Here is a 25,000-nt window from a genome sequence, read left to right as displayed (position 1 = left end):
GGATGGTGAGGATGGATGGTAGCCACTGTGGAGGCCCATACGGAGCTGTTGGCACTGAGCACACATTCACAGTGCCAGCGGGGTAAGCCACTCAGCTGCCCTCGTGGTATTAGTGATGGTAATTGGGGACCACGGGTAGCCACTGGGCATGCCTGCGTGTATTTAGCCTGCGCAGTGCCATTGGCAATAGTGAAGGATAAACAATATACATGTATACATGGAACAGTGGTAGGCTGAGGTTGCTGGATATCGGTATGGAGGGCATTGATTCTGGGATGTCAGGTTCTGGGAATCGAGCCTTCTAGGTGTAGTGGGCCTTATTCAGACAAAAATCCATGAGAGAGGGTGTCGTGGTTTTGCCCTGTTGTTTGTTATAAGTTTATGCTCTTCCTTGTTGTTATCCTTCTCTCCCTAGTGTATGTAGTCTCGTGTTCCACCTGTCCTGGTATCGCCCTGTGTTCTCTCTCTGTCTCTCTCTCTTTCTCTCTCGCTATGTTTCCTCCAGGTCCTGTGTTCCCTCGTTTGTCCCGCAGATATGCTAAGTGGGTTTTTTTTCCCCCCTCAGCAGTGTCTCGTCTCGCCATTACCCCAGCGTATTTACTTTGTCAGTCCAGCAAGGGAGCAAAACACCCCCCTCAGGCGGACGTCGGTGGAGAAGGCCGACGGGGCGGCTGTCCACCAAACTGGTGTAGCCAGGGGAAACAGGTGACCGCCGCGCCTGGAGCTGCCTCTTAGCCTGGAAGCTGGGCGGCGGCCGCACCTGGGGCTGGAAGCTAAGGTGTCGCTGCTGCCCAGGAAGCGGAGGTAGCTGCAGCGCAGGGGCAGGGGACGGCCATGACGCTGTGGGTGCAGCGGACAAACAGACAGGCACAGGTTGTCTGCTTATAACTGCAGCTCTTGGTATCGTGAAGAGTTACAATGGATAAAGACCCAACTGGGTAAATCTGTGCTTCTTGAGCAAAAGCAAGTCTTTTTTTTTTATCTGTGCAGCTGTGCATTTACATGGTAAGTCGGTGGGAAGGTTCCTTATCATGCTGTTACTGAATCACCTAATTTGGTAACATAAGTACCAAATTAGGCACTAACAAACAACAAAACGAATGCATTATACTATTGGATTGCAGAACTGGCTATGAGGATCGACCGCGGTATTGTTTTGTTTCACGATGCCAAGAGCACGGCCCGTTCAAAGTAAACAAAGTGCGCAGTGCGCGCGGTGTTCCCAAAGTAGTGCGTTTATAAAACCGACCATGTAGACCCTTCCTTCCAACAACTACTAACAGTTGATGTGAGCTATGTCAACACATTAGGAAACTTCCAGTAAAGGTGCTCGCTTTGAAGCTCAGAATCGGACGACTTTTATAGAGCTGCGAGAGAATTGGGGACACAGGATAAACAAACTTTGATTGCCTACATCATTGTGGTTGCACATGGCGCAGATATGGGCGGCTGGAATAACGAGCACCGTGTTTGTGCTACAGCAGGATGTTTGCACAAGTCACTTCCTAACCGCAAGATGTTGATCATTACGATTTTTTTTTACGGGCCACATCCCATGTGCAATGCGTGTTTTTGTAGAAAATGGGAATATATAGAAAAACATATCAGTTCGTCAAAAAATCGTGGCGCCCCTAATCGCTTGCAGAAGGGCCAATATCCACATATTCTCAGATGAGCTTTGTTCTAGTGTGGTCATCGTTGTTAGTCCCCTGTCGAAACATGACGTTTCTTTCCCATTTGATATCAGCGAGTGAAACTCCTCTGGCATACATTATTGTTGCACCCTTTCCTCATTATAACTGTTTCTAAATAGCTGTAGTCAGGAAAGGAACAAATTAATCTAGCTTGCTGTCCTCAACTGCACATTGCAAACATGTGCATCTCATACGTCCTACCTTCGTCGCACGCTGGCAAAGAGCTGTCGTTATGTCTGAAGTCTCTCTCGAAAGACATAATTGCGATAACTTTAACAGTTTTGTTTCCTATCGTGTGTGGAGACCAATGATTTGCACAAACAGCAGACTGCACACAAACAGATTCCATTCACCCGCAACCAAGAGTCCTCATCCCGCGAATCCCCGCGGGATTCGACACGGGAGGGTGTGGCTACTCGAGGTTACCCGACTCTCAAAACCGGGAATCTTGCTCAATCTTAATGTGACTTTAAACAAACAGAAAACGAGGGAGTAAAGCAACATAGTAACATAACACCATTCATCTATTAGAGGCTCCTTCTTTGTCCCTTTCTTTCTGTCCACTCGATATGGCTTGTTCCGTACTCTAGGCAAGGCCTGCATACGCTGACACACACAGCAGCTCTGACCATGTGTGATTTTAATGCAGCGTATGGAAAATTGGCAACTCATAAATTAATAAAGCCTTTCAGCGCAACTGTACTTCATATCTCAGTATCTTGTATATGCTAACCTAGGAATCACAAAGTGTCCCACGTTGCCACAGTTTACTAAATGTCTGTCTCCTCCCTTTTCTCCTACTTTCCTATTGACTTATATTTGTTTACTATTTTCCGCCACATTTTCATGTAATCTTGCCTTTAGGCATTGCTGTATTTTACTATGTGATTTATTTTTGTTTATGTGATGTAAAGTGTCTGAATGTTATTATTAGTATTGTTTTGTATTCTTATTGTTATTATTATTATTATTATTCTTATTATTATTATTATTCTTATTATTATTAATAATAATAATAATAATAATAATAATCCTCATCATCATCATAATAATAATAATATTATAATTATATTGTTGTTGTTATTATTATTATATTATTGTTGTTGTTGTTGTTGTTGTTGTTGTTGTTGTTGTTGTTGTTGTTATCATTATTATTATAACATAACATACACCAGACTAGTTTAAAACATGATTATTGTCACAAAGAAAGACAGTAACCTTGTTCCTCAAAAGCATGAAACGAAAATAGAAATCAAATTATAGTCCAAACACACCCGGAGCTAAATTCAGATTCAGATATTATTTTCGGTTGAAAGGTGATAACAAATCCATCAACGGCCGAGAGAGCGCCGGTTCCCCACATTTGGTACATGTTAAGTGTGATCTGTGTATCGCCATGGCGATGGAGACATTTAAAGATGGAAAGTGGTTTGCCTGGTGTTTTAAAAACAAATCAGCGACACCAGCATGAGGCCAAATTTAGTAATTAGTTGGAGATGTGTTTGCAACCTTTGAAAATTGGCAGATGTGAAGTGTGTGTGTGTGTGTGTGTGTGTGTGTGTGTGTGTGTGGAGGGGGATGAGGGAGAAGGGTGGGGGTTAATTATAAAGGTGTCCTTGTGCGTTGTATGCTCATTTAGCACCACACCAACAGCACCTAAAATAACACACTTACCTCATGCCCAACGCTAGTTTAGCAATTGCCTGGAGCCATCTTGTGCTCGTGTGCCTCGTGAATTAATAAATGGCATAACTATTCCGTTCAATATGGGTGATTTTCTTCACATCGTAAGCAATATCCAAAATGGGGTTGTGGGAAGTAACCACCCTGAGGGCGTGTTTTTAAAGCGCTGAGTGTGAAGGTGACCTGGCGGCATGACAGTTCAGTGCCTTCCAGCACTGCCACCACCGGTTCAAGTCCTGATTTATCCATCCAAGTCCTGCTCATTGAACCAAATGATCGGAGGAGACGAGCGCGCTTCGTAAGGCTCGGTGTGTAAAGCCTACCTGGCATCGAACCCCTGACGTCGCCGTCCAACGACTTGTCTCTTTGACCCGCGGCGTCTCGCCTCCTCTCATCGTTTGATGCGAGGCGCGGGACTTGAACCTGTGGCTGCAAATGTGGGAAACAGGATCTGAACCATCATTCACACCCGCCCCCCACCTCAACTGTCTCTTGACACCGTAACCTCGAGTCCCCCGACAGCAACTGATCTCTTTGAGCCTCTGAGTCTTAACAAGCGACGTCGTCTCCTCCGGTCATCGTTGGGGCGACGCGGCACATCCGGAGCCAGCCTGCAGCACACGCACGCCGCGGCTGCTTGCCGATCAGACATGTTTCATCCAGTAAAGAAAAATAAATACATCTACGATGAAAAAAATAATATAAAAAAAAAAAAAAAACATTGGTTTTGTTTGGAGAAAGGGGCGGACGCGCAGCGATCGCTCTGAGAGATCGCTGAACAGAGCGATCGGGGAGGGGAGATTTTTATTTTTTTGGAAAGTTTAAAGATACGGGACATTCACGAGAAAATATTGAAACGGGAGGAGAGCGGGAGAGAAGGGTAAAGCACGGGAGAATCCCCGGGGGAAAAAACGGGAGGGCTGACGGGTATGCGATTTAGGTCAAATACTGTAGGTTGCCGCTGCCAATCTGGGAGGTCCCGGATAATGTTCCGGCAGGATCCAGCACAGAGGAAGCCCCGGTTACGGTATCTCAAGATTCAAGATTCAGGATTCAAGAGGTTTATTCGTCACATACATACACACACTTCCATACGTATATGCAGTGAAATGCCTTAACACAATAGCTACCTAGGTTCTCTAAGTAAGTAAATAGAAAAAAATAAAATAAAATAAAATGAAATAAAATAACCCAAGAGTAATACATAGTGGGGGTACAAAATAGAAATAAAGGGAATAGACTTATGTATATGTATGTATAACTACAATTCATCTTGAATTGTAGTTGGTTATAACATTAACCGTAAAAAACTCGGAAAAAAAAGTTTGAACACTTCCTGTCTGGTATTTGGGACTCATTCCGGAGCCGTCTCATCCGGATTGGAGTCTCAGTTGCTGGAGTGATTCCCCCACTCCTGAGTATTTTAATACAGTATTCAAAATAGTATTTATTATATTCATACTCTTTGTCTTTTCCCATCGTCTTCTTCTGACTTGAGACGAAGTTAGGACTCCCATTTAGCTTTGCTCGCTGAAAACAGCTCCCTCCCTCCCTCTAAATAGTTTTTTGTTTTTCTTTAGTAGCCATGCTTACATTGAGTGAGATGGAGACGGTTCCGGCATCGAACCAATTTGGTCCTGCCTCTGGCCTCCAAATCACTAAGACTGCCCCTTTGCGCACGCACACACACACACACACACAAACACGCACACACACACACACACACACACGCACACACACACACACACACATACACACACACACACACACGCACGCACACACGCACACACACACACACACACACACACAAACACACACGCATACACACTCACTCCTGTAACTGCTCCGAGGTCTGCTGACAATTGAGATTTGCACTAAAAACAGAATCCAATAACAGTAAGTGTGTTGTCCCTGAGCCTCTATGTTCTTTAGTGCCATATTGTGCTGAGCTGTCTGAAGAAGACTTGAAGCACACACACACACACACACACACACACACACACACACACACACACACACACACACACACACAGGAGGAAGAAAAAAACAGAGGAATAATGGGCTTAAGTGAGACAAAGGGAGTTCTATTGACTCTCCAGCGCGTCCTTAAGCCATGGCTCAGTTTTGCTCGGGCACGGAGGCAGACCCCTCGCTGTGTGGGTCCTTCCTGCTTTCAGGAGGGGAGGAAAACACAAGCTTTCCTGGAGGAGGTGGGGAACGCTGTTTCCGAGAGGCCCCCACATGCACATGCAAATCGAAAGGTTAATATGGGCATGAATCAAACCCTCACCGGCTCCAAAAACCATAAAAGCTAACGTTTTTCTACTCGTCATGCAGCATTAAGCTTTATCACCTTACCATAAGTTTCCAATCTATCGTCCCCCTCGCTCTATTTTTACAAATAGACGGAGGGCACGGAACATGAGGTGCCTCTCGTGTATCCAAGAGCTGGCGCGATGGGCTGAGAAGAGAATTAAGGATTAATCAAGAATAAAGCCCCCCTATGCTGCATACACAGCATTAATGTACAGTAAGTGCAGTGTGTGTGTGTGTGTGTGTGTGTGTGTGTGTGTGTGTCTGTGTGTGTGTATATGTGTGTGCATGTGTATGTGTGTGTGCATGTGCGTGTGTGTGTGTGTGTGCATGTGTGTGTGTGTGTGGGTGCGTGTGTGTGTGTGTGTGTGTGTGTGTGTGTGTGTGTGTGTGTGTGTGTGTGTGTGTGTGTGTGTGCCTGTGTGTGGGTGTATGTGTGTGCGTACTGAGTGGACAGTCCAGAAGTGAGTTTGGTTCGTTGTTTACAATCATCCTTGAAAGTGGGAGAGACCATTGGGACCCCTCCCTATCGTGTGTGTGTGTGTGTGTGTGTGTGTGTGTGTGTGTGTGTGTGTGTGTGTGTGTGCGTGTGCGTGCGCGTGTGCGTGTGTGAAACCATGTTGTTCTTAGTTTTATGGAGGGAAGGCCCATTGAATCACTATCAGTGGATTGTTTGTCCAAATATAATATATAACTTGACCTGAGCTCCAACATTCATCCTGGGCATTAAAATGAGAGCAGAGGAATAATTTACGACGTTTGCATGTATTTAAATGCGAAGACAAAATAGATCGGAGCACCAGGAGGGAAACCCACGTGAACATGGGGTGAACATGCAAAATGCGACGATCATCCGTGTTCTCTTTACATAGTAACCTATTCCAAACAGTGCAACTAGACTACTAGTACTACAGTAATAGTATTAACCCAATAAACACTATAATTACTACTATTAACTGCATGACGTTGCCGTGCAAAATCCACCAAACATGAAGTTATAACACTGAACCCCCGAAAAAAAAACCAAAAAAAAAAAAACAGAATCCAAACGAGCAAACAAATGAATATTTTTAGAGGCGTGCATTCCGCCTCGCCCCGAAGTGTTGTGGTGGAGGGAAACTGTATCATCACTTGTCGCCGCGGTGGAGGAAGCATTAGCAGCTATTTTTGCCCCCCGTGCGCATTGCAGATAAGGGCAGGAAACATCATTTGCCGTTCTCCGTCCTCCGACATGTCAACTTCAAATTTTCGGGGAAGTGACAAACACAGCGGTGTGGTTATCACCGACGTCACGGAGGAAGGGGCAACGGGGTTAGGGGGCGGTTGTGAGGGGACATTTGTGTTATTTTGTGTTATTTTCTTGCTTTTTAAAAATTTGAATATGTTTGGTTTAATTCCTTTACTATGATTTGTACTGTATTTTTTTGTTTGGTGAAGAACTTCATAACTAATCTTTTCAAAAGTGCTGTGTAAATAAAAAAATAAAATCCTATTGTTATTGTTAATCTGAACAATAACAACCCTATTTGTTATTGTTCAGATTTGTATTATTATTATTATTATTATCCTTATTGTCCTTGGCATTTTTTGGGCTAAAAGTGTCTGGCCAACGACAACCGCTGGAACCATGGACATGGTTGAGGTCTTGTCAGAACAAGGACATCTCAGACATCCTGTGGTTCAAGTTTGATCCATATCGATCGACATTTGGAACAGGAATTAGTGGGGAACCGATGAAATTTTACCAGAAGATGCAGAACGCTCGCGCGTCGATACGTGTAAACCTCCGGGACTTCCGGTCGAGGGTGGTGGCGCGAGATTTGAGTTTGTAGAGTAAGGCGCTCTGCGACATCATCATCCAATTCGTTATACAGTATATGTGCAGGTTGTGGTTTCCGGACGCCCATTCGCATCGTGCGAGGCGTGTAGTGTATTGTATTGTATTGCGTTCAAAATTATTTGTCGACTCCGTCGCTCTGTCGTGGTTACAAACTGTGTGTGTGGAGGTGTGTGTGTGTGTGTGTGTGTGTGTGTGTGTGCGCGTCGTCTTACCTGCTTGACGTCGGCAGAGCTTTTTGTTTGGTTTTTATCTCTTTTGTTCTTTTTGTAAATAAAGGCATTCTGTTCGCAACTAACCCGGCGTCATATATATATATATATATATATATATATATATATACATATATATATGAATATAAAACCTAGAAGATCTAAGCTCTACTAATTTGATACAGTGGATTTGGACACCAAGGTTCAATTTGAACCTTAAATTGTTCTTACGTGTTCTTAAGTGAATTTGGTTCGGTATTTACAATCAACCATTAAAGTGGGGGAGACCATCCTTGGGACCCCTCCTTCTCGTCCCTGTGTGTGTGTGTGTGTGTGTGTGTGTGTGTGTGTGTGTGTGTGTGTGTGTGTGTGTGTGTGTGTGTGTGTGTGTGTCAAAACAGATGGCAGCTTGTAAAGCAGATTAGTCTATCTCTTACTGTTTCTAACTGTAATTCAAAGCACGTAGATCCTTCCCCCAAGATCCAAAAACAACCGTTTCCTCCCCTCCTGCGCTGATTAACCCTCTGCAACCCACCTAATCTGGCAAAGTCCACCACCCCACCCCCAAAAAATAAAAAAAAACACACACACACACACACTTTGTGCTTTTCTCACAAAACCTAATGTGGATGGTTTGTGGACGTTTAGATAAACAGACGTAAATAGATTGTTTATAGAAAATAAAGACGTGGAAAGGCACTTGGGCCTCACATCTTGTGCCAACGTGTGTGTACAGGCGTAGGTCTGTTAAAAAGCTGATGGAGGTTTATTGAGTATTTTACACCAGGCTATTCTTAGGCTATTCTTCTTCTCCTTAGTTTCCACGTCTGTCTCGTAAGAAAACACTGCAAAACAGACAACGACGCACAATCACAACAAGACGATCGCTGACTTCACCAGTTGGATAGTTTTATTTTATCATTAGCAATGACACCAAATGTACTTCATCTACTTCATCGTCGCTTGCTATCGTAGGAGATGCGTTTTTTTCAATTGTAAACAGTGAAAATGATGAAATGCATTTCGTAAAACTCCTTACAAGCAGTGTTGGACCAGGGAAAAAGGGCGGACCGTACGTGCCCTCACTCACTGATGTTTATTTTTGTATATATTTTTTTCTTTTCTTTTATAACAATACATGTTATCTTATAGCTTCAGTCTTTTTTTTTTTTTTTTCCTTTTGTATTTACATAGATACAGCCAGGTCCCACATTTCTCACATGTCGAGACCCATCGTTTGTTGTGTTTGTTTTCTTCTTTTTTTTTTTTTTTTCTCCCTCTTTTCTCGACGTCTTTTTTTTTTTTTTTTTTTTTTAATTTTCCTCCTCCCGTACTTTTCTTAAAGAATCATATTTACATCCGTATCACCCCGGCTGCCTGCTGCCAGGGCGTGCACACAGTTAGAATAACTCGCGTTACATTTCTTGGAACTACTCGTGGTTCTTTGCGTTTTTAAGTTGTTTTAAGTCAACCTTATAGCTCTAAGTTATTATTTTTTTTTTCCTCTCTCTCTCTCTCTCTTAACAAATAAAATTAATACAGAGCTCAAAGCTGTTGGTGTTTCCCATATAAATCGAAAAAAAAAAAAAAATCTAGATAAACGGAAACAAAAAAAAAAAGATATAACAAAATAAATATTGCACTTAAAGTTCAGGGCGGCCTTGAGCCCGTCCTGTGGTTGGAAGGGAAGTGAGGGCGATCGGCGGAGAAGTGACGGAGGGATAGAAGCGTTCTGCGAGATAATCTAAATAAATAGGCAAACCTTTGTACAACATGACACAATATTTTCTCAACAATATCTATGTGAATGAACAATTTTTCAATATCTATGCATGAACGGAGTATTGCTCAGTATAACCGTGAAGTGCAGGCTTGAACGAAAAAAATAAAAAGTAAAAATAAGAAACAGCTACAAAAAATAAAATAAAATAAAAAATAAACAAAGAAATGTAAAAAAAAAAAAAAAAAAAAAAAGGACAATATTTGTAACTGCTTCTCTTGAACAGCTGAGTGCCTTAATGTCCTGAGAATGCTTCGTCCTTTAGTCCAGCATCAGCTACAGTGTCAAAAGAAACGGGCGTCTGGCTCTTGAGGGAACATGTTCCGGCCTTCTCTCCTCCCGTCTCTCCCTTTCCGGCTGTTAACAGTCTCTGAAGTCTGCTCCGATTCTCCTTCACGCCGCCGCCCGCGCTCCTTTAAGTCCGTTTTGGTTGTTGTCGGTACGAGAGCGTTCCCCGCCCGCCTCTTCCGTCTTGACGCCGCCCTGTGAGGAAGCCGCCGAGGCGGCGCGGGGGGCCTCCTGGCGGATGCGGTTTGCGCCGGCGGCGCGGCCCGTGCTTGCTTCTGTGCCGCCTACAAAATAAAAGCGCGTGGAAAGGGGGGACCCCAAAGTGCCCCCGAAAGTCGTCGTCCGGTCGTGAACGCGTCAGCTCGCACGTTCCGTCTCACCCTTCCTGCCTCCCCTCCCCTCCCCTCCCGCCTCCCCTTCCTTCCTCCGACACGAGGCGGTTTAGAGACTGAAGGAATGCAATGCGTTTTGTTCGTTTCGTACCAAGGGTTTCGCGCTGTTTTTGTTTTAAAAGGTGGAGGTGGTGGGGAAACGGGCGTAGTGAAAGGGGGAGGGAGGGTGTAAAGGGTTAAAAAAAAAACAACAGATGAAAAAAAAAAAAAATTCAAAAAAAAAAAAACGACAAAACAGTACCGGACTGTCTCACGTCTACAGGGGTTGTCTCATCGCCGCCTCCTCCAGTACGTCGTCTGGACAAGAACTTAAATATGGACAAATGTCATTAATCTGCACGCTGAGGACAGAAGCATCCAGCTCCTGCTCAATCATCCATCCATCCAACCATCCCTCCCTCCATCCATCCATCCATCCATCCATTCATTCATCCATCCATCCATCCATCCCGGGTCACTGCGTAAACCACATTCCTCCGCAGTGCCAGAGCCTTGCCCTCTCCTTTCACGACAACAACAAAAACAAGAAAGTGGACGGGATGGCAGAAACCGAAAACAACAACAACAACAACGGCACCAACAACAACAACAAAAAAAAGGCAAACAAGGAGACGTAGCTCGCCCACACCCCAAGTCTTTGACCCATCCGCTCTCGTTTTTTGTTTTTTTTTTGCGGCCATCTCTTTTGTCGTCTGTGCGGATCTCCGCCCCCCGCCCCCGCCCGCCGCCCGCCCCTCTACAGTGACGACGAGGTGGAGGTGGAGCTGGCTTTCTTTTGGTTGACTAAGTCCACGTAGAGTTCTGAGCGCAGGAAGCGCGGGTACGAGTCCTTCTCCATCAGCCCGTATATCCGCCGCTGCGCCAGCTCGAAGCAGGAGCGCGTCACGTTCTGCAGGTTGTCCTTGGTGTGCTCCCTGGTGTAGGAGTCCAGGTTCACCTGAGAGGAGGGGGAGGAGCAGAAAAAAAACAAAAAACAAATATATTAAAAAAAAAAAAACGCTGCTGAGGAAACTGAGAAGCCGGCCGGGCCGGCCCAGATATTGATCATATTAAACAGAATTTACGTCAATAGATAAATCAGATGAAGAGTTTATAGAACTTATAGAATTTGCGGAATCCGATCGTTTTCATCATTTTTTTTATCGCTATTGTTTTATTCCCTTCGGTTTCATATCTATTGTTAAAATGTCTGAAATAAAAGATGATCAATCAATCAATCAATCAATCAATCAATATTGTGACTTGACTAGATCTCATCTGGGATTCTGGTCGTCGTAATTGTGATAATAGAAAGGCTGCATTACAGTAAACTGTACCAGAGGCGGGCGCCAAAATGTTGCGAAATCCAAAAAAAAAGCTCAATATCAAAGTAAGCCTTAACAGGATGGGGGTTTTTTTTGGGGGGGGGGGGGGGGGGGTTTGCCGTTGCTGTTTGGGCAGCCACGGTGAATCATGTGCTGCGTGCCTGGCTTCACTTCCTCACTCACTCACTCACTCACTCACTCACTCACTCACTCACTCCTTCCATTCTGCAGCAGAGGATCCGTGATGAGGCGGCCATGTGCCCGCCATGACATCACCTCCCGGGGGCCGCTGCTTTTTTCAGTATCCAGTTACCGCATACGTTTAAAGAGTTGTTCCACCCCGTGCTCTGAGCCCCGCTCCAGCACAATTTCCCAAAAACGGCCAAGACATTGTTGAGGAGCGGCCGGGTGAGGGTGTTGGGTGAGGGGCCGTCCCCTCCAAGCCGTCGGTGGCCCGCCTTCTTTTTCATTTGCGACGTAGAGAGCCGCTAAAAGTACCGGCCTACGTCAGCGCGCTGTTTTGGCTGGTTTTGATCAGCAGGTGGCGCTGCCGAGGCGCGCCTACCATCTGTAGTGCCGATTTCAGCCGTTTTGCGGGGAAACCTTGCTGTCATGACGTGGACTGATGTACAGTGGTACGTTTCAGTGCACAGCTCAAAACACATGTTCCAGCTTGCTTTCCCTACACTGGTTATGTCATCTTTCCTATTGAGTCACTGTAAAGCGCATGTGTCCAGGTAATCAATATTTACTTGTGTGTGTGTGTGTGTGTGTGTGTGTGTGTGTGTGTGTGTCTGCATGTGTGTGTGTGCATGTGTCTGCGTGTGCGTGTGTGTGCATGTGTCTGCGTGTGTGGGTGTGTGTGTGTGTGTGTGTGTGTGTGCGTCCGCGCATGTGCGTGTGTGTGTGTGTGTGTGTGTGTGTGTGTGCGTGTACGTGCATGCGTGTGTGTACGTGCATGCGTGTGTGTGCGCGCGCGTGCGTGCGACCACTCACCTCTTTACAGGACTGAATGGCGATGTATTCCGCAAAGATCTTCTTGGCCTTGGAGGCCATCTTGGACTGCGACTTGATTTTCTTGTAGTCCTCACACGCCAGCCAGAATTCCAGATTCTCCTCGCTGAACTCCGTGCGCAGGAAAGCTCTGAATGCTGCCAGACCATCTGAGGGGGGAAAGAGGGGAGGGAGAGAGAACGAGAGAGAGAGAAGAGTTATGGGAGAGCCCAGGCAATCGGAGAGGACTTGACTCGGGCGCCATGGCAACGCCACAGCGACAGCTTTTGTCGGGGTTTTTAGCACCTAAAATCGCACCGACAGGGTGAGTCATGTGGTTGGAATGAAAATAAAGCCTCGACACTGAAGCGTGCATTCACGTCCGCTAGGTGACATCACCCCTCGCCCCCCCCCCCCCCTCCCTCGACCCGGTCCCTCCACTGAACTCTCCCTGCTCGGTCCTCGGGCTCTCTCTCTCTCTCTCTCTCTCTCTCTCTCTCTCTCTCTCTCTCTTCCTGTGTGCCAAGGAAGTGAGCAAACAAAGAGGTGACTGTCTGCCACGGCTGCGTGGGCAACGCGGTGGGCAACTTTTCCCGTCGCTCTCATCCCGGCCCCCCGGAGGGCTCCTTCGAGTTGGGGGGGAGAGGGGGGTCGGGCGGACGACTCGAGGAAGAAAATATTCCGGGCTTTAAAGAATGGCAGGAAAGGCGTTCCGCCCAACGCTCCGACGCTCCGGCGGCTTTTCCGTTCACATGAATCCGCCGTGCTGATGAAAGAAAGAAAAAAAAAAGAGCAGGCGGCGAGAGATTTCCTCTGACCTCACACTGGAGGCAGCAGGAGTTTTGGGGGAAGCAGGGCCCGGGTGAGGGCCCTTTGATTTGAAACTACCTCACTGCCCTGAGTTGATCAGGACTAGGAATAGAAAATTGGAAATTAAACGCTCAGGTGTCAATGTGGCAAGTTGCCTGGCGGCTTCTTCCTTCCGTTTTACTTCCCTTCCTTCCCTCCCTTCTTTCCGGTTTTTTATTTTTTTATTATTTAACACGGGGGGTCCACGGGGGGTCATTTTATAGACTGGGATTAGGACAAGCTCGCTGCAGACTTCCCATTCGTCGCAACTCAACTGAGTTGAGCGGAGGCGAGCATGCTGCATCGCCATTCGCCGAGGCATGCATGCGTTATTAATATTTAATAAGCCCCGGTCTGCACCAACCCCCACACACCCCCGTGCCCCCGCCGTGCCTCTGCCTCCGCCCGTTTAAGGGGTTATTACTTTGCAGACGCGTCTCAACACTTCGGCACAAAAAGTGAATGAACGCAACCATACCCGTTAACATTGACCGGCGGATTGCAAAAGTAAAAAACAAAAACAAAGCGATGAACAAAAGTGAAGAATGAAAGGTGTGTCAAAGAAAATGAACTTACATTTGTGGACCAGCAGCTTGTCCAGCGACTCGCCCCACTTGAGCGCCTCCTCGGGGGTGGGCCTGCAGATGAAAGCAGAGCGGTTCTTTAACAAGCCCATCTCAGCCAGGTTTCTCATTGTGTGACCCATCCGAAGACCCCTCTCGAAGCCGGGCCGGGTGGAGGGACGCCTGGGTTTTGGACGGTGAGGTCGGTGCGCCGGTCTCCGGTTCTCTCCCCGCCACCGCCACCCCGCCTCCTACAATTGACTTCCAGCCGCTCCCCACCTCCCCCTCGCTCACGCTGCGTGGTGACTCCGGGTGCGAGTGTGTGCGCGTCTGCGGGAGCGTCGCGGGGTCCGTGTGCGTGTGCATGCGCGACTCGAGCGGCTCTGCGGAGGATTTTTATCCTGCCTTCCCCCACCCCCCCCACCCCCCTCCCTTTTTTTTTTTTTTTTTTTTTGGTCTCCGCCCGTCTCCGCAGGGAGGGCGGGGACTACCCCGGGCCAATGGCGAGGTGCTGCGGGGCCCGGGGCCCGCCTTCCCCGCAGCCTCCCCCCCCCCCCCCGCGCCTCGTTCTGCAATCCACATCCCGGGCCCAGTCCCCGCAATCCACATCTGGAACCCTCATTGACACTGCACGAGCTGTTATCTTTGAAATTAGAGATTTATTTCAGTCTTTTTTCCCTCCTCCTTCTCATCCTCCTCCTCCTCCTCCTCCTCCTCCCCCTCCTCCTCCTCCTCCTCCTCCTCCTCCTCCTCCTCCTCCTCTTCTTTTTTCGAAGGGTCCACTTTTTCCCTCTTTCTTCATTTTTCCCCCTTTTTTTTTTTTTTTTTTCCCCCCTAAACTTCCCTGTCGATCACGCGTGTTATTTTTAGCACCGTGACATATGTGAGAAATGGATTCAGATGGCATTCAGAGACCACACATTCTTACCGTCCTGAAACTCAACATTCTTTATCAGACCAGTACAACCTTTGTTTTTTTGTTTTTTTTGGTTTGTTTTGCAGCGTTATACAAATCAAAGAGCAGTCAGAGTCGTTGAATACTACAGTACTACAGTATATTTAAGTTAGAAAGTAAGCAGTGGATACATATATATTATGGATATACAGTGTAGACAAAACACTTGGATTGCACAATTATACGTTTTAAGTAAAGGAAGGCTTGCGGCTGTAAAATAAGTCCCAGCTGTGAAATAATCGTATTGAGATAAATATAGATGGGTTTTTTTTTCTAGTGTTCTAATGTCAAAACTGCTGAATTGGTTAAAAAAGAAACTGCAGGCTACGACAGTGTTAGTAACAGGGTAGGTCCCTTGATGGTAAACAGCGCTGGCTGCATACAATCAACCCCGTCTCCCTCCTTCCAAAAAAAAAACGATTTGCATCCCCACGATCCCTCCTTCCCCTTCTCCTTCTCCCCTCCCTTCTTCCCATTCATGCCACAGTTTTACAAGCCTTCTCACCTCTCCACTACTGCCCACTCGGCCTGTCTCTCCAAACCGCATAATGATCCCCCCCCCCCAATAAAAGTCGACTCACACACACACACACACACACACACACACACACACTCACTCGCACACACACTCACTCACTCACTCACACTCACACGCTCTATGATCAAAAGGAAAAAAAAAACCTAAAAAACAAAAACCTACTTGACTGACTTCATGGATTTGTCCAGCTTGCCGGCTGGGTTACTTCCTGGGGATTCATTCCTCCTCCGCAGGAAAGCCAGTCGATTCTTCATGTCTTTGGCCCTGAGAGAGAGCGAGAGAGAGAGAGCGAGAGAGCGAGAGAGAGAGAGAGAGGGAGAGAGAGAGAGAGAGAGATTGAGTGATGGGTTTTGGATGGCAATTGGAGGGATGGGGGGGTTGAGATGAAACAGGGGAACATAATGTAGGGTGGAAAGAAAGAGAGAAAGGTAGGATGAGTGCTCCTCCAATCCACAACCCAATCAAAACAATCCAAGCCCAGGTGGAAAACACGGCCCGGCGTCTCCAGAACTCCAAATCCACTCCGACGCGAAATCAAACCCCCGACAAATGCCCCAAAAACACAAAAAAAAAAGAAAGAAAGGGTGAAGACGAACAACCGTCAAAGTTTTTTGTACATTTTGGTTTTTTTCGGGTACGACGGTGCGGCGCGTTGAAAAGTCCCCCCCCCCCCCTACAAAAAGTTGTGCGGCCCCCGGCGTTGAGCTGCGAGTCCCCTTCCTTGGCGCCCGGCTGTGTTTCGACCAATCTAATCTCCCTGTCACTCGCTGTGTCTTCACGGCGGACGGATGAGTCCCTGGCAGGTCTCTAGGCAGGGACTGAGTGGATGTGCCGGAGAAGGGAAGGAGGAGAGAGACTCACTCCTCACTCCTCTGTTTCATCATGCCATTCCCCATGTGGCTGGATGGGGTTCCTGAGAGAGAGGGGGAGGGAGGGAGGGAGCGAGAGAGAGAGAGAGAGAGAGATAGAGAGAGAGAGAGGGAGAGGGAGAGAGAGAGAGAGCCACCGGGCACAGTGACCTCCTCGTCTTCTTCGCCGCCCGGTGAGCCACCCGTTCACCTACTCACCTCACCCGCGTCACCCGGCCCCTCGACCGGTTCACACAGAGACCCCCCCCCCCCCCCCCCCCCGAGCTTCACCTCATCCTCGTTCGCACCCAGGAGTGGCACGCCAGCCCGCCCCGCCCCCGCCCTCCCAGTCCCCCCTAAGGCCTCGGCGAAACGCCGCGCTTTCCCATAATCCCGCGGTGCCTGTCCTGGCTTTTCCCCGACCTGGAGCGCGTGCTGCCTCCCTGGGACGTGACCTCGCTCAACTCCCATTTCCTGAATTCCTTGCCTCTGATTTCCACCGTGAATTGGCTGGCCCCGCTAATAATGCGGCGTGGCGGCGGCGGCGGCGGCGGCCGCGTGGTGGACTAATCGCTCTCACCTGTCCCTGTGCCACCCCCGAAACCCACAGAAGAGCTTGTGCAGCCAAAAGAAGAAACAGGGCTTCCAATTATAGATGCTGGCTATACAGTCACACTTCCACTTCCACGCACACACGCACACACACACACACACACACACACACACACACACACACACACACACACACACACACACACACACACACACACACACACACACACTCACACACCCACCCCAGAATGCAGATCGGCCCATACACATGAATATAGATGGATGTTGATGAATGAACACTCCACCAACACTCACACACCGTTCTGATAATGAACAGCGCTGCGACCGCACAAATGCAAGCCCCCTTCAGCGGCTCTTTAATCCAGTGCCAGGCACAGGCGCCGGGAGACTCCGCGGCGCCAATCAGGCCACGGCGAGAGAGACATTGTTTACTTGCGCGTTTGTGTCTGCAGGTGCACGTTATTATCGTTGTTAATAAAGAAAAAAACAGAAACAAAAAGCCTCGTTTAGCTCGCGGAGCTCAGCGAGACACCGGCCCCTCGTTCCCGGTGAGACCTGGGAAAAAGCTGCGAAAAGCAGCCACACGGACCTTGCCGACGACGAGGCCGAACCTGACGACTGTTTAGCTGGACATTTAAGAAGGTCCGGGTCCAGGTCCAGTATACCTGCTCATGTTCAGTTTGGGGAAGCTGCAGCATGGCAGTAAGGGATATTTGACCCTGAGAGTGGGGAGAGACACCCATTTCCTATTTCTGACGTTTGTCATTTCTAATACTTTCCATTTCTCTGTATATTACTGCAACCACGAGTTTTCGCCCTGGCTCAGAAAATATTCCAGTTAAAAGCTTAAACTTGCCAACCTATAATACTTTACTTTCACACTTAATGTCTAATTTCAATGAGATTAATGCAGGATTTATTAAATGGCTCTACTTCCAAGGGATGTGTGTGGGGTATTAGGCCTCCACCTTGCTGATGCACATAGCAAGACAGGTTTATGAAGTCTGGAATGCATCCCGTTGAAGATGATGATAAAGTATGTTTTATTTTGGCCCTTTTTTTATTGCAGGCCCACACATTTTTGCCCAGGAGTGACGTCACGGTCACGGTGGAAGGGATTCTTGACTCCCTGCTGTCACCATGTGGTCGACAGTGGACACTGTCATCCCAAGTCATTGAGTAACCCGCCTTTTTAAATATGAAACCATGTTGAAACTTCAAATGGGATTTATTGAATAGTCATTATGTCATTCTTTGTGAGTGGAAAAGAAGGATATAACTGTTGAATCCACCAGACTCTCAAACTATTTGCTTGATTTAGGAGCTTTTCACAATCTCAAAATACTCCGGTCGCTCCTTTAAAACCACTCAAACGCCCATTAGCCGCTTGACAATTTCGAACGACAAAAAAAGAACAGCGAGGCGTCTCTGGTGAACACACGCTGAGAACGGCAGTTAACGTCGAGATAAGACGCGGGATTTCAACCGCTAGCTGTGCGAGTCAGGTCTGCAAGTCTGCATATGCATGAGAAGCCACGAAAAAAGCAAAAAGCCTCGACCGACGTGCCGCCGCAGTCATCGCCCGCAATGCCGGCGCGGATGTGAAGGCGGTGGGTCCGGAGGGGTTAAGGGGAGAGAGGCTGAGAGAACCCGCAGCATCATGCAATGCACACGCAGAGATGTTGGCCTGCGCATTCACACCTTTGAATTTTGCCGGCGACGCGTTCCTCCATTTCCTCGACTCCCCTCACGCGGAGCTCTTATGTGCATGCGTGCGGCATATATACGGCATTTGTTTCTTCACAACAACACACCAGAAAGAACATGAAACGTAAATGCCTTTATAGTGGCGATTCTTTGGTAACCTCTCAACCAATCAACCAATCAACCTGTATGTGCAATGTGCTTAACACAGAAATGAAAAAGTGAAAGGAGACATTGAAAGGAAATACATTTTTAGCTGCAGTGCCTGCAGTGACATCATTCAGTATTCATCATGTGGCAGCAGAACCCACCACATTTCCACCATGGAACCGGGCTCCTCCGCTCCCCCTCGCAGTCCCGGTTTTAGGGGGGGCCAAATATCAAATTTCGACGGGTGACGTACCCCCTGCCGTGCAAACACATTCATCCGCTGAAGCAGCAACACGTGCCTCGCTGAAGACGATCAAATCAGGATGATCGCTCATCAGATCTGCCAGCGCCGCCCGGTACGCCCCGCGCCAACGCAGACGGCGGCCGGCGAGGCCCCGGCGAGCGTGCAACGTCGGCACCGCCGGGCGGGAGGGAGACCTGTCTTTTCTACTCGAGCAAATAAGGAGCAAGGGGTCTTTAGCACTGCAATTATCTGCAGGCTTCCACCTTCTTATTCCCACTTTGCTCGGCTCATATTAGACGCACTAATAGCACCCCACCGGCTATTCCTGGTGCCGTGGAAGTGGGCCATGCTCTCAGGGAAAGGCTGGGGAGCTGCGCACGAGGAGCGGGGGCTGCAGACACAATGTGCGGCGCGGTGTCACAAAACCCATTGTTGGGCTCCGGCACATGCCGCTTTCCCCGCCGCCCGCTGATCTGGGCCCCACGCCCCCCCCCCCCCCCCCCGGAAAGCCATCCTCTGGTCCAGCGGGGTGCAGGGTGCGGGGATGACCCCCAAAGGAAGGAGCAGAAAAAGAGCCCAAGTTGTGGAACTTTTAGACGTCTGTGTTCACTGTTTACAAAGTGTGATGTGTAATTTTTGTGTCTTAATGTGTGTGTATTTATGTATGTATGTATGTATGTATGTATGTGTGTGTGTGTGTGTGTGTGTGTGTGTGTTTTCATACTATACTTGTGAGGACCGGTCTCCGAATTGACAATTTCTTGGTCTTCACTTTGCAGGTGTATTTACTTACTTTGATACCAGTACAAGAGAGCGTGTGTGTGTGTGTGTGTGTGCGTGCATGCATGTGTGTGTGTGTGTGTGCATGTATGTGTGTGTGTGTACGTGTGTGTCTGTGTGTGTGAGTGTGTAGGGGGTGATGGGCCAGAACCGCGGGTCTGCAAAACATTAATCACTCTTAGCTTCCAGAACTGTTTCCATAAACAAATGTGGGAGAAAAAAAACCCAAAAAACTTTTTGCTTGATCTTAGTCTGCTGAGTGCCTTCCTCACAGCCACGGTCACAGTCCACACTCGTCCCCCAATTTTTTTTGGAAAGCCCACTAGATTAGAACAAAGCTGATCAAGAGAAAAGCAACAGTCCCGGCGGAACCACGGCACTGTCTTCAATCTCCCGACAAACAACGAAGAGCTGGAGCACAGAAGCACCGTCTCCGCTCAGAGTGCCCACGAAAGGTGTCTATTTCCGACAGACTCACCTTCCTCGCCACAAAGACCACATGAGCAATCCTATTCCTGAAATCCAGGCTGAGGGTATAATAAGAAAGAGGGGCGGCCTCCGGTTGGAGCCGCTTCCTTCCGAAATAGTTTGAGCGCTTCGGCGCCACAGGGGATTCTCCCTCTCCGCGACTGTCAAATGAGATCCACGGAAGAGGTCAGATCGCCTCCCGACGTCTTGAGAACCACTCTTACCCTGGAAACAAAGATGGACGGACGGGGGGACGGACACACACACACACACACACGCATGCACACACACACACACACAGAGTTGTCCTCTCTTACCTTTCCAGGTACTTCTCAGAGAAATCCACCATAGCTTGAAACATGGGCACCAGCCTGCAGGTTGCTTCGACTAGCGTGCGTCCGTGTGTGTGTTTGTGTATGTGTGTGTGTTTGTGTGTGTGTGTGTGTGTGAGAGAAAGTGTGTGCGTGGAAGTGTGTGTGTGTGTGTGTGTGTGTGAGTGTGTGCCAGAGCATCGGGGCCCAAGGGTTGTTCCACAATCACATTCCTCTAATCCCTGAGAGGCTCTGTTAAAGCTTTATATAGTCCTCGGGGTCTGACGGAGGCGGGCCCTGCCTCCGTCCAATCACGAGGCGGCAGCGCCCGGTGAGGCTGGATCCTCGCTGTCCAAAAAACACGGAAAGTTTTTTTGTTTTTTTTTTTACTTCATGGGTGAGAAGTTGGTTTTTTTTTGTTTTTTTTTGGTTTCTTTTTACGGATCTCGATAACAATGAGAGAGTTTCTTCCTCAAGCTAGAATGTAATGCCCTGTTCATGTGACTCAGTCTTGTTCTACATTGTGCCTTGCGTGTGCATGCTGATGGAGCGTAAACAACAACTAAACAAAAACACGGAGTGGAGTCGATGACAAACCTCTGAGTGCTGTGTAAATATGTTTGTTTGGTTGTTGTTGTTGGTATTTAGCAGACTAATCCCATGTGAGTACAACCCCCCCCGACATCCCGGGACAGCGCCCTCCACGCCTTTCCAAAGTGTGGACAAAACCCCTAAACTGTAAAAATAATGTACATAATAATAAGACCCATAACGTAAAAAGAATACACTAATGTAGTAAAACCTTCTTTATAACATAACAGCGTTTTTGCGAATAACGTAATAATTGATTACTTTACTGTCCATTTATTACAATTACCTATTAGTAATCTACCTAGTAACTATTTTTTAAAGTAATAATCATGTAAAAACAGTATACACATGTATTTGAATTCACCACGTTCTCTTTCTTTCCTCTTTGTGTTGCAGAAGAGGCTCCTTTCGTGCCACGTTTGCGGCGCTATGGCTTGATTATCTTTGTTGTACAGCTGGACAAGGCGCTCTGTGCGGGTCGCCGTGCGGAGGAATACTCTGTGGCTCGTTCAACGCGGTGGCTTGGAGAGCCTCCGCGGCGCGTCCTGCGGTAGAAACCTTTTCCGTTTGCCGTGTTTTGGCCACGCATAATAGGTGTGAGCAGGGCTAAGCGGCTTGATTAATTGTCGCTCGTTTCTCGATTGGCGTCTGACTCTTTCGGGCGGGGCTCTCGCCACTTGATCATCGGTACGGTGAAGAGCTGTAGCCGTCCCGTAACAAAGGGGATGAGATTGATGAAAGTAAAAACATCATTTCAGGGGAATTCAAAGGGATTAATCTCCCTTATCAGTAATGTTTACTCACATCTTTAGCCACTAAATTCAGACGTTTTTGATGCACTATTGGTTAACTGATTAATTATACAACATTAACAATACGTAGATTAATAATAGATTAATAAACAGAGGAATAATACAAATTCAGTATGGAGTATGGAATTTGGTATGGAGCGAGACAAAAATAATCACGCAAATATGGGCCTAGAATCACGGCCCTAAAATATGTTTCGTAAGTAAAAAGGGTTGGATGGACGTGTGCGTTTGTGCTGAATCAACCCATGACAAATGCATTGTTCTCAGTTTACAACTCTTCTGTTTTGAGTGTATGTAATAACTATATATGATAGTATTACCCAAGTTGAGAGATGATTTAAACAAAAATCAGATCGAGCTATATGAGACATTAAATGTCAATAAAGATGATAAAGGCGTCATAAAATCAATGTGTCCTAAAGTGCCACAAAGTATGCGGCAGTCTCAGTACGGAGCCCACAGAGGACCGCAAATCATACGGCGATGTACTAAAAGGTGCCGCAAAGCACGCCCCAAAGCGCGCCGTGGATCTGGTCAGACCGGCTCGAGGTGCACCGCAGCGCCACAGAAATAGTAGAACCAGGACAACGGAAAATTTTAAAAAGAAATGTAGCGCTAAGACGGTGTCGGTGAGTCCTTCCCACTCACAGTAAATCTGTTTTCCTGTTCACAATCACAATACTTAAAACTGGTCACCTGACCTGGACTAAAAAAAACAACAAAGAGATGCGCACGCATGTGTGTGTGTGTGTGTGTGTGCAAAAAAATACAATGCATGTATTACATAATGTGTTGCGTAATTATGTTAACCAATAAGGCGGAAAGAAACGGTTCATTTCAAAGTTTCTACCTTGATACCATTTTTATTCTCTGTTAATTTGGCATTATACAGATAAATAGTATTATTGTATAACACTACCCCTCACTCACAATTTCTATTGTTTGTGTGTGTGTCTCATTGAAATCACGTAACTTGCAGCTCCGGAACGACACGTCCCTCATCCCGACGAGTAGTCAGAGTACGAAACGAAAACAACCATGATAGGAACTAACACACACACACATTACAACCCCCTGGCTCTGGGAGGTGCTGGAGGAAGCAGAGAAGTAGTACGGATACTCTGTACTTGGGTACAAAACGAAAGTACAGAATGAAGTATATTCAGCTTCAACTCCTCCTACATTACATTTGAAAGCAAATATCGCCTGCTCTGCAATATTTAAATGTAGTCGCATTCATTAAAAAATAAAACAGTATCTATATATATACATACAGTATATACAGTATAGTATATAAAGATTAAGACAAAGCAAAAGGAGTTAGAGGTTATCAAGCAAAAATGGTTATCAAACAGCAGATTTAGTATTAGTCATAAATGATTCATTGGGTTCATATCCTTGTTATTTATTATAACATATGCTATATCATTTGATTGTCAATAGGTAACGGGGATCTGCATGAGTGCTCATCTGCAGGACAAACAGTTACGGCGCCGCCTTATGAGGTATTCATATCAGGGCTCTGGATATGACAAGTACATTTACTTTTCACACTTTAAGCACATGTAAGAACAAGTACTTACTGTGGTTTCTCTTCTACGAGAGCCCTTTTTGTGTCAGGGTGTTTGCATGTATCAAAAGGGCCAATCTTTGTAAATGAATGTGTGCGCGCGCGTGTGTGTGCGTGTGCACGTGTGTGTGAGACCCCCTCCCCCGGATGGTCCCGGAGCGTCTAGCACCGCGGGGGGGGGATCCACCGCCCGAGGGAAACAGAAACACCTGGGCCGAGTCCGAACAAAGGTGACAATAGAGAGGGAGGGAGGGGGGAGGCTGGAAGGGAAACAGCTGCGTCAGACAGGCGGTGTGTGAGAGGAGGGGGCGCGAAATGGTGGTAGTGAAGTAGTATTCAGCGGTGGAAGAAGTACTCAGAGCTGTCGCTCAAGTAAAATACACTAAGTTACTCTCATGACTGTGAAAGTACCACGGTGACATTTCTACTTAGTGAGTCTGATGAGTAAAAGCATCCGAGCACTTTCTATTAAATGAATGAAAAAAATAATAATAATAAACTGACGGTGTTAGAAATGCAGTAGCATGGATTTTTGCTTTGGAACGAAGTAAAAGTCAAAAGGCTCCGAAACGGAACATATTTACAGAAGTACCGATAATTAAAAATAAGTACTTTAGGCTGGTTCATGACGTGTCACTCCACAGTGGGGAGGTTTGGGAGACCGACGCTACTCATCCGCCGCCGTCACGGGCCGGCTTCCTAATTCCACTTCCTCCCAGCGTTAGTGTTGCCCGCCATTAAAAGGGGAACCCAGACGCACCCCTCGTCAAACGCGTGACACGTCTGCGGGGTGAACGTCTGGAAATAAAGAGCTTTAAATACTCGACGAATACAGCCATCATATAGAAGGAGAGAAAAAAAAATTCTTCTGTGGGTTGAAACGGGTGGCCCCATTTCGCCCCCCAAAAAAATTCCAAATCCCTCAATGTGATTATAGGAATATTAAACAGGATTCCGCATCCCGATGTCCAGCCGCGTTTTTTTTTTTTTCCTCTGCGAGATCCATCCCATCTATCCCAAAATGTCCACCAGGCAAGGCTGACACTGCGCTGCCTATACTGTACAGTGTGTGTTCATAGCAGTTTGCAGCTACAGCTGAGCGTGTGGCATTTTCCTAACATCGGGCACTTGGTACTCTGATCCTTGAACGCATTATGGGCTGTCTGAGCTCCTGGAATAACACACGTGCGTTAAAAACAAGGCGGCCGACGGTAGACCGGCTCGCAGCCGAGACTGTTATCCACGTCGAAAAACGCGGATCAATATATGCATTCGTCCCTATTCCGTGTAGATGCCTAATGGTTGCGAAACGCCCGGAATAAGCAGAATCGCCTGCACTGATGCAGGAAGATTTGGAGAAATTGGGACTGGCCGAATGAAGGGGGTCGATACCGGCGACGCCGTGATGGGCCATCATAAATATGTAGGACACCCGTGCAGAACACGGCGGGAAGCCCCACAGAAAAACCCAAACCTGCGCACATCTCAGGAATAGGGATCTTAGCGAGCGCCACATCCTGATTCAGTCAAAGGCCCCGTGAGAAGTCA

At 47.3% G+C, this 25,000-nt stretch overlaps 1 protein-coding gene across 5 annotated transcripts in view; it reads right to left on the bottom strand.

Moving 5' to 3' along the window:
- Positions 1-8,848: 8,848 nt before the first annotated feature.
- Positions 8,849-25,000, bottom strand: part of rgs3a (regulator of G protein signaling 3a) — a gene marked incomplete at its 5' end in the record, with an annotated part of 137,914 nt that continues 121,762 nt past the window's right edge. For 4 of the 5 annotated variants that reach the window (XM_080018317.1, XM_080018316.1, XM_080018318.1 and 1 more), the window contains 4 exons: positions 8,849-11,136; positions 12,500-12,666; positions 13,922-13,983; positions 15,564-15,665. In XM_080018317.1, coding sequence (XP_079874443.1) covers positions 10,936-11,136; positions 12,500-12,666; positions 13,922-13,983; positions 15,564-15,665 — 532 coding nt within the window. In that variant the 3' untranslated portion in view covers positions 8,849-10,935. Of the gene's footprint in view, positions 11,137-12,499; positions 12,667-13,921; positions 13,984-15,563; positions 15,666-20,485; positions 20,675-25,000 lie in introns of those variants that run through there. The other variant, XM_080018319.1, reaches the window with a different exon arrangement.

This window comes from Zeus faber (assembly GCF_960531495.2).
Source record: "Zeus faber genome assembly, chromosome: 17".
Classification (NCBI taxonomy): Eukaryota; Metazoa; Chordata; class Actinopteri; order Zeiformes; family Zeidae; genus Zeus; species Zeus faber.
Note: the sequence above shows the minus strand (reverse complement) of the source record. Positions and strands in the feature narration are given on the sequence as shown.